Source organism: Oncorhynchus masou, chromosome 29, assembly GCF_036934945.1.
Source record: "Oncorhynchus masou masou isolate Uvic2021 chromosome 29, UVic_Omas_1.1, whole genome shotgun sequence".
NCBI classification, from domain to species: domain Eukaryota; kingdom Metazoa; phylum Chordata; class Actinopteri; order Salmoniformes; family Salmonidae; genus Oncorhynchus; species Oncorhynchus masou.
Window position 1 is genome coordinate 43,798,549 of NC_088240.1, and position 15,074 is coordinate 43,813,622.

Sequence of the window (15,074 nt, forward strand, 5' to 3'; positions counted from 1 at the left end):
CTGGTAATATTTAGGACATAATAGAACTGAGTGGTTACTGAAACTACTAGTAAGGATAAAGGCCATGATACACTGGGAATTTTATTAAGTAATATTGCCGAGCAATGTTGCCAGCAATGGTTGATTTAACTATTTTGCAATGAAAATGAGCAACTTTTTATTATCTGGGAATGTTGATTGGCAGCTCCACTTATTGGGCAATTTGTAGGAATCCTCCAATCAGAGCACAGATATTGGAAATGTGATCAGAATGTTCTCCAAAATATTTTGGAAAACATCGCAACCGTTTTGAGCTGAAGCAAGAGAGAAATCAACTCCCATGTTGGAGTGAAATGTTGGCCATTCACATCTCGTATTTTGCTCCACTACAATATTATATCACGAGGCGTAAATAAATACATACTGTGTTAAATTTTTCATGTTTAACTGTTGAACTATCCACGGTGATGCTCATGCTAATTGATTAGCATGTTAACCGTAACCCATGCTATGTCAATGGGACAAACAGGCTAATTCACTAGCTTGTCATGTAGATTGTCATGTAGATTTTACATTTCGTTTATTTTTTAATTTTTTTGTATGTTTAACTAGCTAGCTAGCTTGATTAATATCATTTACACTTCCTAGCATAAAGTTCTGAAGTAAAACATTTTTAAATATAGTTATCCTTGTCTGCGTTGCCGTTGCCGTTGACTTGACTGGCAGTAGGTTGAGTGGATGCCCAAGGCAACACCTCTTTAATGCTTGTTTGTTAGCTAATAAATTCCAGTACAGGTGTGGCAGCCAACAGGCAAGAAAAAGCAATTGGAGATGAGAAAATAAATGTGGAAATTGAGTTTTAAGTTAAATATATACTTCATATGAAATACACTGCTCAAAAAATAAAGGGAACACTTAAACAACACAATGTAACTCCAAGTCAATCACACTTATGTGAAATCAAACTGTCCACTTAGGAAGCGACACTGATTGACAATACATTTCACATGCTGTTGTGCAAATGGAATAGACAACAGGTGGAAATTATAGGCAATTAGCAAGACACTCCCAATAAAGGAGTGGTTCTGCAGGTGATAACCACAGACCACTTCTCAGTTCCTTATGCTTCCTGGCTGATGTTTTGGTCACTTTTGAATGCTGGCGGTGCTTTCACTCTAGTGGTAGCATGAGATGGAGTCTACAACCCACACAAATGTGGTGGTATGAGGGCCCGACATCCACAGGTGGGGGTTGTGCTTAAAGCCCAACACCGTATAGGACGTTTGGCATTTGCCAGAGAACACCAAGATTGGCAAATTCACCACGGCCGCCCTGTGCTCTTCACAGATGAAGGCAGGTTCACACTGAGCACATGTGACAGACGTGACAGTCTGGAGATGCCGTGGAGAACGTTCTGCTGCCTGCAACATCCTCCAGCATGACCAGTTTGGCGATGGGTCAATCATGGTGTGGGGTGGCATTTCTTTGGGGGGGGGGCCACACAGCCCTCCATGTGCTCGCCAGAAGTAGCCTGATTGCCATTAAGTACCGAGATGAGATCCTCAGACCCCTTGTGAGACCATATGCTGGTGCGGTTGGCTCGAGGTTCCTCCTAATGCAAGACAGTGCTAGACCTCATGTGGATGGAGTGTGTCCGCAGTTCCTGCAAGAGGAAAACATTGATGCTATGGACTGGCCCGCCCGTTCCACAGACCTTAATCCAATTGAGCACATCTGGGACATCATATCTCACTCCATCCACCAACGCCATGTTGCACCACAGACTGTCCAGGAGTTGGCGGATGCTTTAGTCCAGGTCTGGGAGGAGATCCCTCAGGAGACCATCCACCACCTCATCAGGAGCATGCCCAGGCATTGTAGGGAGTTCATACATGCACGTGAAGGCCACGCACACTACTGAGCCTCATTTTTACTTGTTTTAAGGACATTACATCAAAGTTGGATCAGCCTGTAGTGTGGTTTTCCACTTTAATTTTGAGTGTGACTCCAAATCCATTACATTTACATTACATTTAAGTCATTTGGCAGACGCTCTTATCCAGAGCGACTTACAAATTGGTGAATTCACTTTATGACATCCAGTGGAACAGCCACTTTACAATAGTGCATCTAAATCATTTAAGGGGGGGGAGTGAGAAGGATTACTTTATCCTATCCTAGGTATTCCTTAAAGAGGTGGGGTTTCAGGTGTCTCCGGAAGGTGGTGATTGACTCCGCTGTCCTGGCGTCGTGAGGGAGTTTGTTCCACCATTGGGGGGCCAGAGCAGCGAACAGTTTTGACTGGGCTGAGCGGGAACTGTACTTCCTCAGTGGTAGGGAGGCGAGCAGGCCAGAGGTGGATGAACGCAGTGCCCTTGTTTGGGTGTAGGGCCTGATCAGAGCCTGGAGGTACTGCGGTGCTGTTCCCCTCACAGCTCCGTAGGCAAGCACCATGGGTAAATCCAGACCTCCATGGGTTGATACATTTGATTTCCATTGATAATTTTTGTGTGATTTTGTTGTCAGCACATTCAAATATGTAAAGAAAAAAGTATTTAATAAGAATATTTCATTCATTCAGATCTAGGATGTGTTATTTTAGTGTTCCCTTTATTTTTTTGAGCAGTGTATATTATTCATGTCCAAGTTGCTCATTGCTCATCATTTGCACCAGTGTCTCATACACCGCTCTGTTGCCAGCAACATTGCTTGGCAACATTGCCCCCAAAAACTGGCAATTGCCTTAAGACTTGAGAGAGTAATGGAGCCAACTGGTAACTCCTGTGCTATGTGACTGAATTACAAGATGCAAGTTGATGTGATGTACTATTCTCACCAGATTGTCACTGGCAGGTTGAGGATGTTCAGCCCTCAAGGAAAGGCTGTGCCAATACTGATAGAGACTGACAGCCCAGAGAGAGAGCATTGCGTGACAGTGGCTGACTGTGACTGTTACACACGCACATACGCAGAGGCATACACACACAAATGCCAACACAAAAAACAACAGCTGGGGTACATATTCTACTTCATACTTTACACTTGCGCATTCATTAGCCAGCTATCTACCTGTAATGTTTATACCAATTTTCATGAATAATAACTGAGCACACACTGGAATTCCGATTCATCAACATGCAATGATACAAAAATTGAATTATTGCCAACTGACAAGAAAAAGGAATGGATGAATGCATAGAGAGATATTCTTATATTGGCATGGAATGTTACCTAACTGTTGTAGGAACGTTACATGTTTGCTGGGTATATAGCTACCCAACTCTACAGGTACATATCCAACTAAAGTGTAGGGATAGGTAATAGCGACAAGCTCAAACGGCGATGTTTCTGGGGAACAATGGCCTGTAAAACTTTGGCTCCATTACACCCAATCATAAGGACACACAGTACCTGATTCCCCAGGCTTTATAAGAACTGATTTCACTCATTTATCCTTTTAATCTACCCCTTCCGTCTTACCAATAATTTGTTCTTATATCAATTTGTATCATCCATCCCTAGGAAAAGCATTTGATCTCTGTCACTGGACTCTTTAGCCTCATGTGCTTAAGAGAGGCAGCATCAATCAAGGTTTCTACTGTACATTCCGTTTACACTGCCATTGATTCTCCCATCAACCATTTAATGTATTCCACCCATTCACCCTCTGCAATCTATAATAACTATCCTTTTTAATCTAACCTTGCGCATATACATTTCCACACACAGTATACCTTCCAATCTATACTTTCTATAGCTTCTCTCTCAAAAAAGTAATATCTGGATTGTCTAAAACCTCCAAAGCCACACCACGCTCAATCTCGGCTCCCGCATTTTACACTCCCTGTCTATTTGTTATTTCATCCTATTTGTCTGGGGTCCATCTATCATCAAAGCCGTTCCCCATGAACCTAGATTTCTGACTGGCTCGATGCAATGTTAGCCCTCTCCATCTCTAGCCTGAGGTCAGCTCTGGGATTGAGATGGTGCAGTGGAGATAGTGGAGAAGTGTCACTGAGGGGATTAAATATTGATGAACAGAAAGGCCTTGCCTCTACCCCGTACCCTCTGGCTGCGAGCAACGTCATGCAGTTATGGGCAGAGAGGGAATCTGAAACAAACAACTCAAATGGCATCAGGGGAGCAGAATAGAGAAATGGATGGTAACTTGGATCCCCCGGAGCATCTTAAGAAGTCGGAGTCCTATCATGTAAAAGTTATCGTTATCCTCTCCATACAACGCAACCATAATCAGATTCACTTGTGCTTCACTTAATGCTTTAGTCAGAGATCTGCTCTAACAGGGCCTCTTTTTTTTCTTTTTTTTACATACAAGCCCCCTCCAGCAGAAAAGGAATTAATACAATGTAAATATGTACCAGAGGGAAAGAAAAGACATACATGAAGGCAGGGGTATGAGACATGCAAATCCTAGTTTAGTTTGACGATGAATGACACAAGCTGGTTTTACTGCGCCAGGCGAGGGATTGTCCCTTTGTTGTCCAACTAACTCAGACCGACTGCAGACTCGCAGCATATCAAGATCTTGTTCATGTCAAAGAAGGGATATGAAGGTGTGTGTATTTTTACATAAATGTGCTAAGTGCTTCAACGAGGCAGTTTAATTCCAGGCGTTTTGAAACATTCTCACTTATACCACAGATGTAGTTATAACTGATTATGTTATTTTGGGAACAATGAGACAGCTCGTAGGTAGCGCAGGCAGCCAAAGTGAGATACTCTGTATCATGAAGGCTAACTTGGAACACAAAGACCAATGCAATAGCTCCACCTCGACCCTGCCACGGTTATTTAGGGCTAATAACACACTGATCAGTGACAAAAACACTTAAATAACGACATATTCACATTAACGTCAGCAACAATAAACTCCCAACATTGAGACTAAGGACTGTTCGTAGCCAATCTTATGCCACCTTGTGTAAAGGACATGCACCATGTTACACACGACTCTCCTCACCAAATCATTGCAACCAAGTTGCATCAAAATGTCCATTATGTTGACGAGCGCTCCATCAACAAATCATGAGCTGCTCTAAAATCTCTTTATGGTCGCCAAAAGGCAGCACTGTGCAGTACGTGTTGGCACTTACCGTTGATCCATTTGGCCTCTGGGTCATGGACCACAAACTCAGGCTTGAACAGATCTTCCACAGTGAGTTTGCTATCACTGCCAGCTTGGCTGTCCGCTGCAACAACAAAAAAATAGGTGGGAAAAGGTGCATTAATTCCAAACTCTATTAATACTGGGAACTTAATAATGATCAAATCCTTTATTTTATCATTATCGTTATTGATATTCCCCAGCATTGTTTATTCTCTCATACAAGGAGCAAGTAGCAAAATGTAGTTCTATTGCTTCTTGTTTTGTGATGTAACGTGTGCTGCGTCAAAGTCTTTCTGAGGAACCCAGTTACCAGAAAGCATCAGGTCAGTCTCCAATCAAGGACAAGACAGCCTCCTTGGTCCTAACCTAGAAGTTATCCCAGGCAGATGCCGCCAAGAGATTGCCATTACGTTGCTGCCCCTGATGTTCAAGGTAAGCATTTAGGGTAGGGTAATCTGATCCAATATCTGTGTTTAAGGTGTCACCTTTCACTCCATGTACGGTACGACAGAGATCGAAATTCAAAAGTGAAACATCGTTTCCGAGGTCGGACAGGCAGACAGAGTTTTTATAGTGACCCACGCAGTACCAAACTAAATGCCAGGTTGGAAGCAAGTGGAAATAATGTGCAAGTTGAGATAAATACAAGAGATGATTCGGACAGCAACATGAACATGATATTCTTATTGATCATTTTTAGATGGAACTGTTAGCAGGCATAGGTGTGTCTGTGAGGGCCAATACAGCATGGATTGGAACGCTGCACGTCCAATCAGCATCCAGTATCCAAACAGGTAGGGAGGGAGGGAGAGGGAGAGGGAGAGGGAGAGGGAGAGGGAGAGGGAGAGGGAGAGGGAGAGGGAGAGGGAGAGGGAGTGATGGAGGGAGAGAGAGAGGGAGAGGGAGAGGGAGTGATGGAGAGAGAGAGAGAGGGAGAGGGAGAGGGAGTGATGGGGGGAGAGAGAGAGGGAGAGGGAGAGGGAGTGAGAGAGGGAGTGATGGAGGGAGGAGAGAGAGAGGGAGAGTGAGTGATGGAGGGAGAGGGAGAGGGAGTGATGGAGGGAGAGGGAGAGAGAGAGGGAAAGACAGAAAGAGAGAGGTGACAGTAGAGAAAGTGATATGGAGAAATTATAAATATTAAGAAAACAATAGAACACGCATGCACACGCATGCACACACTCACACACACACACACACACACACACACACACACACACACACACACACACACACACACACACACACACACACACACACACACACACACACACACACACACACACACACACACACACACACACACACACACACGCAATGGTCATTAATAGGTTGTTATCCAACCTGAAATCCCTCAGCTGTGTAAACATTGCCTTTGTAAACATGTTTTAATTAGAAAATGTTAAGCCATCAGTAAAATAGAATGTTGTTAAGCCAATTGTAAACTAATGTTGACTTGGACAGCTGCTAATTGTGCAGCGAGAGAGAGAGAGAGAGAGAGAGAGAGAGAGGAGGGCCAAATGATTTTGAATGTCAGCCATGTTGGCCCGGGCTGGATAACTACAGAGCACTCCTGTTTGTAAATGATGTGGCAGCCACATGCAATAGATAGCTAGCCCAGCAGACATTCGAGGGGTTGGAACATCAGGGGACAGTGTGGTCTCCTTGTATCTGTGAGTCAGTCCAAAAATGTCTGAGTACGTCACTCAGCATAAACTGTTCTTCATTGCAGTAAATTGAGGAGGTTGATCAACAGCTGAGTGCTGATATTAAGTTAGTATAAAAGATGCTGGCAAAAATTTGAAATGAGTAGCACAACTGAGCATGTAGCCCAAAATTCATCATAGAAAGTTGAGATATGTTAAGCAATAATACCATTTTGGGGCTAATTTCCTTACTGTCTACCAAACCATAGGCACTGAACCACCACTGGGACAGATGCTATGTCTCTCCTGCAGAACACAACTCCGGTTAATAAAGTAATGTACTAATTCTCCATGCCCAGTTCTGTACCTGGAGTGAGGAGGATGACAGACAATGTGATCAGAGAGCAGACCCCCAATATAACCAGCAGAGCGATAACAATCCCTTTCCAGTTCCTCTCAGGTGGAGCTCCCGCACCAAGGTCCTGTAAAGAGAGAGAGAGGGGGATGAAGGGAGGGAGAGAGAAAGAGAGAAGGAGAAAGGGACAAGGGAGAGAGCGATAGCATAGGGAAAGGAGTGTAAGAGAGAGAGAGAGAGGGGGCGGGGGAAAGAGAGGGGAAACAGAGGGGAAAGAGAGAGAGAAACAGTTATTAAAAGGGAGTTCTAAAAAAGAACAAAGTGGAGATACCTAGACATACAGTGTACAGAGCCACAAAACACAGGGATAAACATGCTAACAGCCCTACATGCATTTTTCGGATTTGAGTCCAAGATATTCTTGCATCCATCCATACAAACTATTTGATTGAAGACCACAGATTGTCAATACGTGAGTCATTCTATGTTGAGTCAGTTATGTAGGAGCTTACAAAAAATATAGCCATATGGTTGAATTGCTAGAAAGTCAAATTGAAAGCCAAATCCAGTTCACAGTTCACAGACACGTCATACACATACATTTTTTTAAAGCAGGGACACAATAGGCAGCAGAATGGGTCAGCATGGGTTGACGCCTACAATATAATGTAAACAATCTAAGAAAAAACTGATTACATAAACAGCATAAGGTGTTATGATTGAGTGCCGGTCATTGTGTCAGAATAGCAATGACTTCGACAGGAAAGTGAACATCTAATCATGTAGGAGTAGAAAAACGTAAACTAGGAAATGATATTCACAAAAATGTTAAGTATATGTTCAGCTTTATTGTGGTCGATGTGCTAGCTACAGGTTTCAGCATTTCACCTTGAGCTGCATGGTGGGCCTCATTGGAAGCTGCATAGTAGCATTGATAACCAGCTTCATGGTGGGTCTCAAAATAAACTGCATGATATTGTTCAATCTAAGCTGCGCGGTGGGGCTCAATGATAAACACGAGCAACATTATGGCATTCTGTGTTGAAATTCAACTCAGAGGTAAGCAGCTGTTTGTAAGCTGCATGGAGGGGCTCAGAGGAAAGTGTATTGAGGAACTTCATGAAAAATGCAAGGTAATATTTCATAATTTGCATTTCAAGGGAGAAAGGCTATTTGCATGGTTGACTAGCTTTCATTAAAAACTCTCTCGGAGTCTCTCTCGCATACTCCTACTTCATGACTACTGAAGCAACTCCCCGGCACAAACAAGCAGCCTTTTACCAGCTGTGCTACAGTATCACCGTGTGTCATAACCCCTATTCGACAAGACAGAAACATAACTCAGGCATAGGACTACATGTTTTGCATTCAACAATTTTACAGCTTAACATGGTGGCGAAAGGAGAGGTCAAGATGGCCGTCTGCTTTAATAGCCGTGCAGTGGTGGGTTAAAGGCCCAATGCAGCCATTTTTATATCAATGTCAAATCATTTCTAGGTAACAAATTAAGTACCTTACTGTAACATATTTCCTTTAAAGTGGCAATGTCTAACTATTTGGGTGACCAAATTCACATGAGTCATAGATATGTGATTCTACTTGAAAGCAAGTCTAAGAAGCAGTAGATCTGTTCTATGTGAGCTATTGCTATGCTTCCCATTCTTACTTTCAGTTTTGTACACCAGCTTCAAACAGCTGAAACAACAATATTTGTGGTTATGGAAAATATATTTCACAGTGGTTTAGATGGTGCAATGATTCTCTACACTATACTAGCTTATTTTGTCACATAAACTGAAATTAGGTGAACTATTAGAGTTTAGGTAAGCAGGATATGGCGGAGTGATTTCTGCATATTACAACTTTAACATTAGCAAAAATAGCTTTTTATGAAGCAATCATTTTGCTATGACTGTTTGGGTGTGGTCTGAGTGGGGCAGGGAAAACTGAAAACTAGCTGTTATTGGCAGAGAGGTTTGAAAATGTCTTTGTTATTGGTTCATTAACCATTTTACCACATGGAGATGTCACCATGAAAAGCCGAAACTGCTGCCCATGCAAACCTGCTGATTAGAAGGTCCTGTGCAGATTGAATTTTCAACTCGCAACTATCAGAAATAAAACATTTTTTTACAGTGTTAGTTTCATCAGCGGCAGGGTTAGAGTGGTTAGAGCATTGGACTAGTAACCGGAAGGTTGCAAGTTCAAACCCCTGAGTAGACAAGGTACAAATCTGTCGTTCTGCCCCTGAACAGGCAGTTAACCCACTGTTCCTAGGCCATCATTGAAAATAAGAATTTGTTCTTAACTGACTTGCCTGGTTAAATAAAGGTAAAAAAATAAATAAAAAATAAATAAAAATATGATACAAAGCAAAAACAGAATTGTGTCAGCACTGAGCCTTTAAGAGGCTGTGGCTCAGTGTCAGAGGAGTTCTGCCTCAGTGGTCTTAAATAGGTTCTGTCCTTCATCTATATCTGCTAGTTCTGATAAGATGGCAACATTAAGACCCTCTCTCCACATGACCCAAACCACTGGCTTTCCGGGCCTCACTTACCCACAAAACCCTGCAGGTACAGGGAGGGGATTATTGGCCTCCGGTCCACTTCTGAGTTGTGATTGGCAAGAGAGGTGAAGTAGAAATATGGCCAATAAGACCTAGGTTGCCGTTTCAAAAAGCTTTTGTCACATTTTTGCTCAATTTTTCAAAGGGGATTTGTATCTGTCTCAATTTATTTACTGTGTATCTTGGAGGGTTCACAGGTAGGTGTGAACCAAACCGTCACATTCAGCCTGCTCCCCAAAATGTTCAAATGCTCAAGCACCTCTCCAATAGCTGTGGGGAGTGACGTGTCCGGCTATCCGCATTTGCATCCCTTGGCAAAGCCGTAGGAACGTGCCCTTGTTCTGGGGACGTTGTGTTATATAATTTTCGGCCCCCAAAGGAAACAGGCGGCTGATATATTATCAGAGGTTGGGCTGACGCTCATTTCATTAACACCACAAAAAGCGGCTGCCTTGTCCTTGAACACTGACAGCAACTCTAAATTGCCAAAGCCCGCCATGCGTGAGCTTCTTTTTTCTCTTCATCTCAAATATATCTCTCTCTCTCTCTCTCTTCAATTTCCTATTTAGCAGTTTTGGAATCATCATCCTTAATTTATTAACTCAATTATGAGCAGATAAAGCCACTGAGAGAGTTCTGGCCCAATGCGTCTCTCCATTACCATTATGGGGATTAGGGAACCATGTCAGGGCCCTGACAAATGCCTAGCCCCCAGGAGAAGAGAAAATAGCTTGGGTGTGTTTCACACAGACCCCCCCTCCCAACAACTCTCTCACACACACACACACACACACACACACACACACACACACACACACACACACACACACACACACACACACACACACACACACACACACACACACACACACAGGACTAGGCCTGTTGGTTGGGGGACGGGCTAAAGCCATCTCTTTTACAAAGTGGTACTAATCCCTTCTTCCCACCTCTGGTCATGACCTTAGCTCTTATTTTGTCTCCAGAGATTTTTAACTGAAGTCATTAGAATCACAGTTTCCCCAACCCACATTCAGTACCACGGGTCTTTCCCTTGAGATTTATACCACTTCACAATATGCTCATGGATAACACTTCAAGTAAAGTGTTATAACACATACTGTACATAGACACAGGCAAGGGCAAAATAGGAGAAGGACAGCCAAAGTGCAACAGTAAATCCAACAAGACAATCTTGTCGCCCACAAGCACTGCAAGTCTAACTTTCTTTACTTTCACCAGTCTAGACAGAGTTTTCATTTCGATTTACAGACCAAACTAAATAACAGAGTCATACAACTAATATGGCTGCCCATACCATTTTTTAGCAATCCATTTTTTTGCCCTTAGATCTTCTGTCATAGACTGCCATTCATCTTGCAAATGTGATATTTTACTCCACATCGGGGTGTTAGTCTGTGTTGCAGAGAGGCACTGAAAACCATAAATAAATATCCGACAGCTCCGGCAATAAGCAAGCAGAAAATTCTGCATCCCAAATTGCACCCTTATTCCCTTTATGGTGCATCGCTTTTGACCAAGGCCTATAGGCCAAAAGTAGTGCAATGTGTATGCAATAGGGTGCCATTTGGGATGCATTCAAAGCCTTCATTTCTCTGTCTCTTAGAGAAGAGACTCAAGGGAGAAGAAGAACAGGTCTATGGGGAGTTAGGGTTGAAGTGTTATGTAGATACACATAAAATAGCCCTGTTAGCTATGTCTGTCATAATGCAAAACTGAAGAATAACGCAGGTTCTTGTTTTCGGGATAGGATTTATGAAGTTGTTAATACAATGTAAGTTATGGGCCAAAATTAGTCTATATGGGCAGTTCCAGCGGCAGGTCAAACTAAGTTTGTTGTTTCAAAATGAAGCCATCACATTCCTAATTATCCTTAAGGTGCAAACGTTATTTTAAAAGGACATTACATCATTGTTTTGCCATTGCAGAGTATGATGACGTGTCAAATATCACTTTTTTGTGTTTTTAGTGTTTTCAATCATATATTCCCCCACCCTCACAGAGCTTATTTTGCCTCTCACTGTTACAGCTTTCTAGGTGGGAAGGAGAGTCGGACCAAAATGCAGTGTGTAGATTGCGATCCATGTTTAATAAACAAACGTAAAACACGAATCAATTACAAACACTACAAAACAAAGAACGTAACGAAAACCGAAACAGCCTATACTGGTGTAAATAAACACAGAACAAGGACATCAGGACACTAAGGACAATCACCCACGAAACACTCAAAGAATATGGCTGCCTAAATATGGTTCCCAATCAGAGACAATGATAAACACCTGCCTCTGATTGAGAACCACTTCAGACAGCCATAGACTTAACTAGAACACCCCACTAACCTACAATCCCAATACAAACACAACACATGCAAAAACCCATGCCACAACCTGGCCTGACCAAATAAATGAAGACAAACACAAAATACTTCGACCAGGGCGTGACAGAACCCCCCCCCCCCCTAAGGTGCGGACTCCCGGACGCACCTCAAAACCATAGGGAGGGTCCGGGTGGGTGTCTGTCCATGGTGGCGGTTCCGGCTCGGGACGTGGACCCCACTCCATTAATGTCATAGTTCCTCCCCTACGCGTCCTGGGATAATCCACACTTGCCGCCGACCATGGCCTAGTAGTCCTCACCCAGAACCCCACTGAACTGAGGGGCAGCTCGGGACAGAGGGGCAGCTCGGGACAGAGGGGCATCTCGGGACAGAGGGGCAGCTCGGAACAGAGAGGCAGCTCGGGACAGAGGGGCAGCTTGGGACAGAGGAAGCCCAGCACTGAGAGGAAGCCCAGCACTGAGAGGATGCCCAGCACAGAGAGGAAGCCCAGCCAGGCAGTTGAATCCGGCAGATCCTGGCTGGCTGGCAGTTCTGGCAGATCCTGGCTGACTGGCGGATCTGGAAGAATCTGGTTGACTAGCAGATCTGGAAGAGTCTGGCTGACTGGCAGATCTGGAAGAGTCTGGCTGACTGGCAGATCTGGAAGAGTCTGGCTGACTGGCAGATCTGGAAGAGTCTGGCTGACTGGAAGATCTGGAAGAGTCTGGCTGACTGGCAGATCTGGAAGAGTCTGGCTGACTGGCGGATCCTGGCAGGCTGACGGCTCTGGCTGCTTCATGCTGACTGACGGCTCTGGCTGCTCCATGCAGATTGACAGCTCTGGCGGCTCCTTGCAGACTGGCAGCTCCTTGCAGACTGGCAGCTCCATGCAGACTGGCAACTCCATGCAGACTGGCAGCTCCATGCAGACTGGCAGCTCCATGCAGACTGGCAGCTCTGGCTGCTCCAAGCAGACTGACAGCTCTGGCAGCTCCATGCAGACTGGCAGCTCCATGCAGACTGGCAGCTCTGGCTGCTCCAAGCAGACTGACAGCTCTGGCTGCTCCATGCAGACTGGCAGCTCTGGCTGCTCCATGCAGACTGGCAGCTCTGGCTGCTCCATGCAGACTGGCAGCTCTGGCTGCTCCATGCAGACTGACAGCTCTGGCTGCTCCATGCAGACTGGCAGCTTTGGCTGCTCCATGCAGACTGGCAGCTCGGGCTGCGCTAAACCGGCAGGAGACTCCAGCAACGCTGTAGAGGCGGAAGGCTCTGGCAGCGCTAAACTTGCGGGAGACTCCGACAGCGCAGGAGAGGAGGAAGGCTCCAACAGTGCTGAACAGGCGGGAGGCTCCGGCAGTGCAGGAGAGGCAAATGGCTCAGGTAGTGCAGCTCATCCAGGATGGCACATCAATGCGAGCTGTGGCAAGAAGGTTTGCTGTGTCTGTCAGCGTAGTGTCCAGAGCATGGAGGTGCTACCAGGAGACAGGCCAGTACATCAGGAGACGTGGAGGAGGCCGTAGGAGGGCAACAACAAAGCAGCAGGACCGCTACCTCCGCCTTTGTGCAAGGAGGAGCAGGAGGAGCACTGCCAGAGCCCTACAAAATGACCTCCAGCAGGCCACAAATGTGCATGTGTCTGCTCAAACAGTCAGAAACAGACTCCATGAGGGTGGTATGAGGGCCCGATGTCCACAGGTGGGGGTTGTGCTTACAGCCCAACATCGTGCCGGACGTTTGGCATTTGCCAGAGAAATTCACCACTGACGCCCTGTGCTCTTCACAGATGAAAGCAGGTTCACACTGAGCACATGTGACAAACATGACAGTCTGGAGACACCGTGGAGAACATTCTGCTGCCTGCAACATCCTCCAGCATGACCAGTTTGGCGGTGGGTCAGTCATGGTGTGGGGTGGCATTTCTTTGGGGGGCCTTTACCATATAGAGAGTTAAAGCAACACCCAAAAAGTATTTACTGTAACACTACAGGTATCAACCACTACATGTGTTAATTTCTTACACTGAGAAAGTGTAACAGTGTCAGCACTAAGCAACATGTGCCCATTTAACTCTAAATCAAGTGTTATGTTTTGCTCTGTAGGTGTTGCATATTACTCCAGAATAGAGCTATGCAAACGCCGCAGTCAAGTTCATTTTAATACTTTAATAAGAGTTGAACGCGGACCACTGCCACAGAGTTAAATCTTTAACACTTTCAAGTGTCGTTTTAACACTAGTTCATTGGCACTCATATGTTCACTGAAAATAGTGTGCATGTAACACTTTCAGAGTTAAATGTACACAGTTGATTTTGCTGTATGACATTACAACACATTCCCTCCAATCAAGTAAGTAATTGTATTGACCCACCAACCAGACTGAACTATTCAGACCACTTCACTTTTTCAACATTTTGTTACATTACAGCCTTAGTCTAAAATGTATTAAACAGCAGTGGTTCAAACTTTAGAACCCAGTTCCTACATTTGAATATTAAAATGTATTTTATCACACAAAACTATGCTACATTTTATCTCTGGGACCCTCAGGGTGACAAATCAGAGCACGATTACTGAATGCAAGTACATGATTTACCTTCAGAAGTGAATGTATCAAACCAGTTGCCCTGATTGTTGTTGTGCACTCCTCAAACAATAGCATGGATTTTTTTTCAGTGTAATAACTACTGTAAATTGTACAGTGTAGTTAGATTAAGAAGAATTAAAACTTTCTGCACATATAAGACATGTTTATGTCCTGGGAAGTCAGATGTTACTTACAGCGTCCATCTAGTCACATCAGAGCTCGTTAGCAACAACCGTCCCATATAGGGACACCGATCCCGTAGAGGTTATTAAGGTGCCTTTTGGCAAACTCCAAGCTGGCTGTCATGTGCCTTTTACGGAGGACTGTCTTCCGTCTGGCCACTCTACCATAAAGGCCTGATTGGTGGAGTGCTGCAGAGATGGTTGTCTTTCTGAAATGTTCTCCCATCTCCACAAAGGAACTCTGGAGCTCTGGGGTTCTTGGACACCTCCCTGACCAAGGTCCTTCTCCCCCCCGA

At 44.5% G+C, this 15,074-nt stretch overlaps 1 protein-coding gene across 1 annotated transcript in view; it reads right to left on the minus strand.

Annotated features, from left to right (window-relative positions):
- LOC135519884 (inactive dipeptidyl peptidase 10-like) overlaps positions 1-15,074 on the minus strand; it is a 181,876-nt gene that overhangs the window by 143,976 nt on the left and 22,826 nt on the right. The window contains exons 2-3 of the mRNA XM_064945084.1: positions 7,118-7,232; positions 5,094-5,189 (exon numbers count right to left, since the gene is read on the minus strand). Of these exons, the coding sequence (XP_064801156.1) occupies positions 5,094-5,189; positions 7,118-7,232 (211 nt within the window). The remainder of the gene's footprint in view (positions 1-5,093; positions 5,190-7,117; positions 7,233-15,074) is intronic.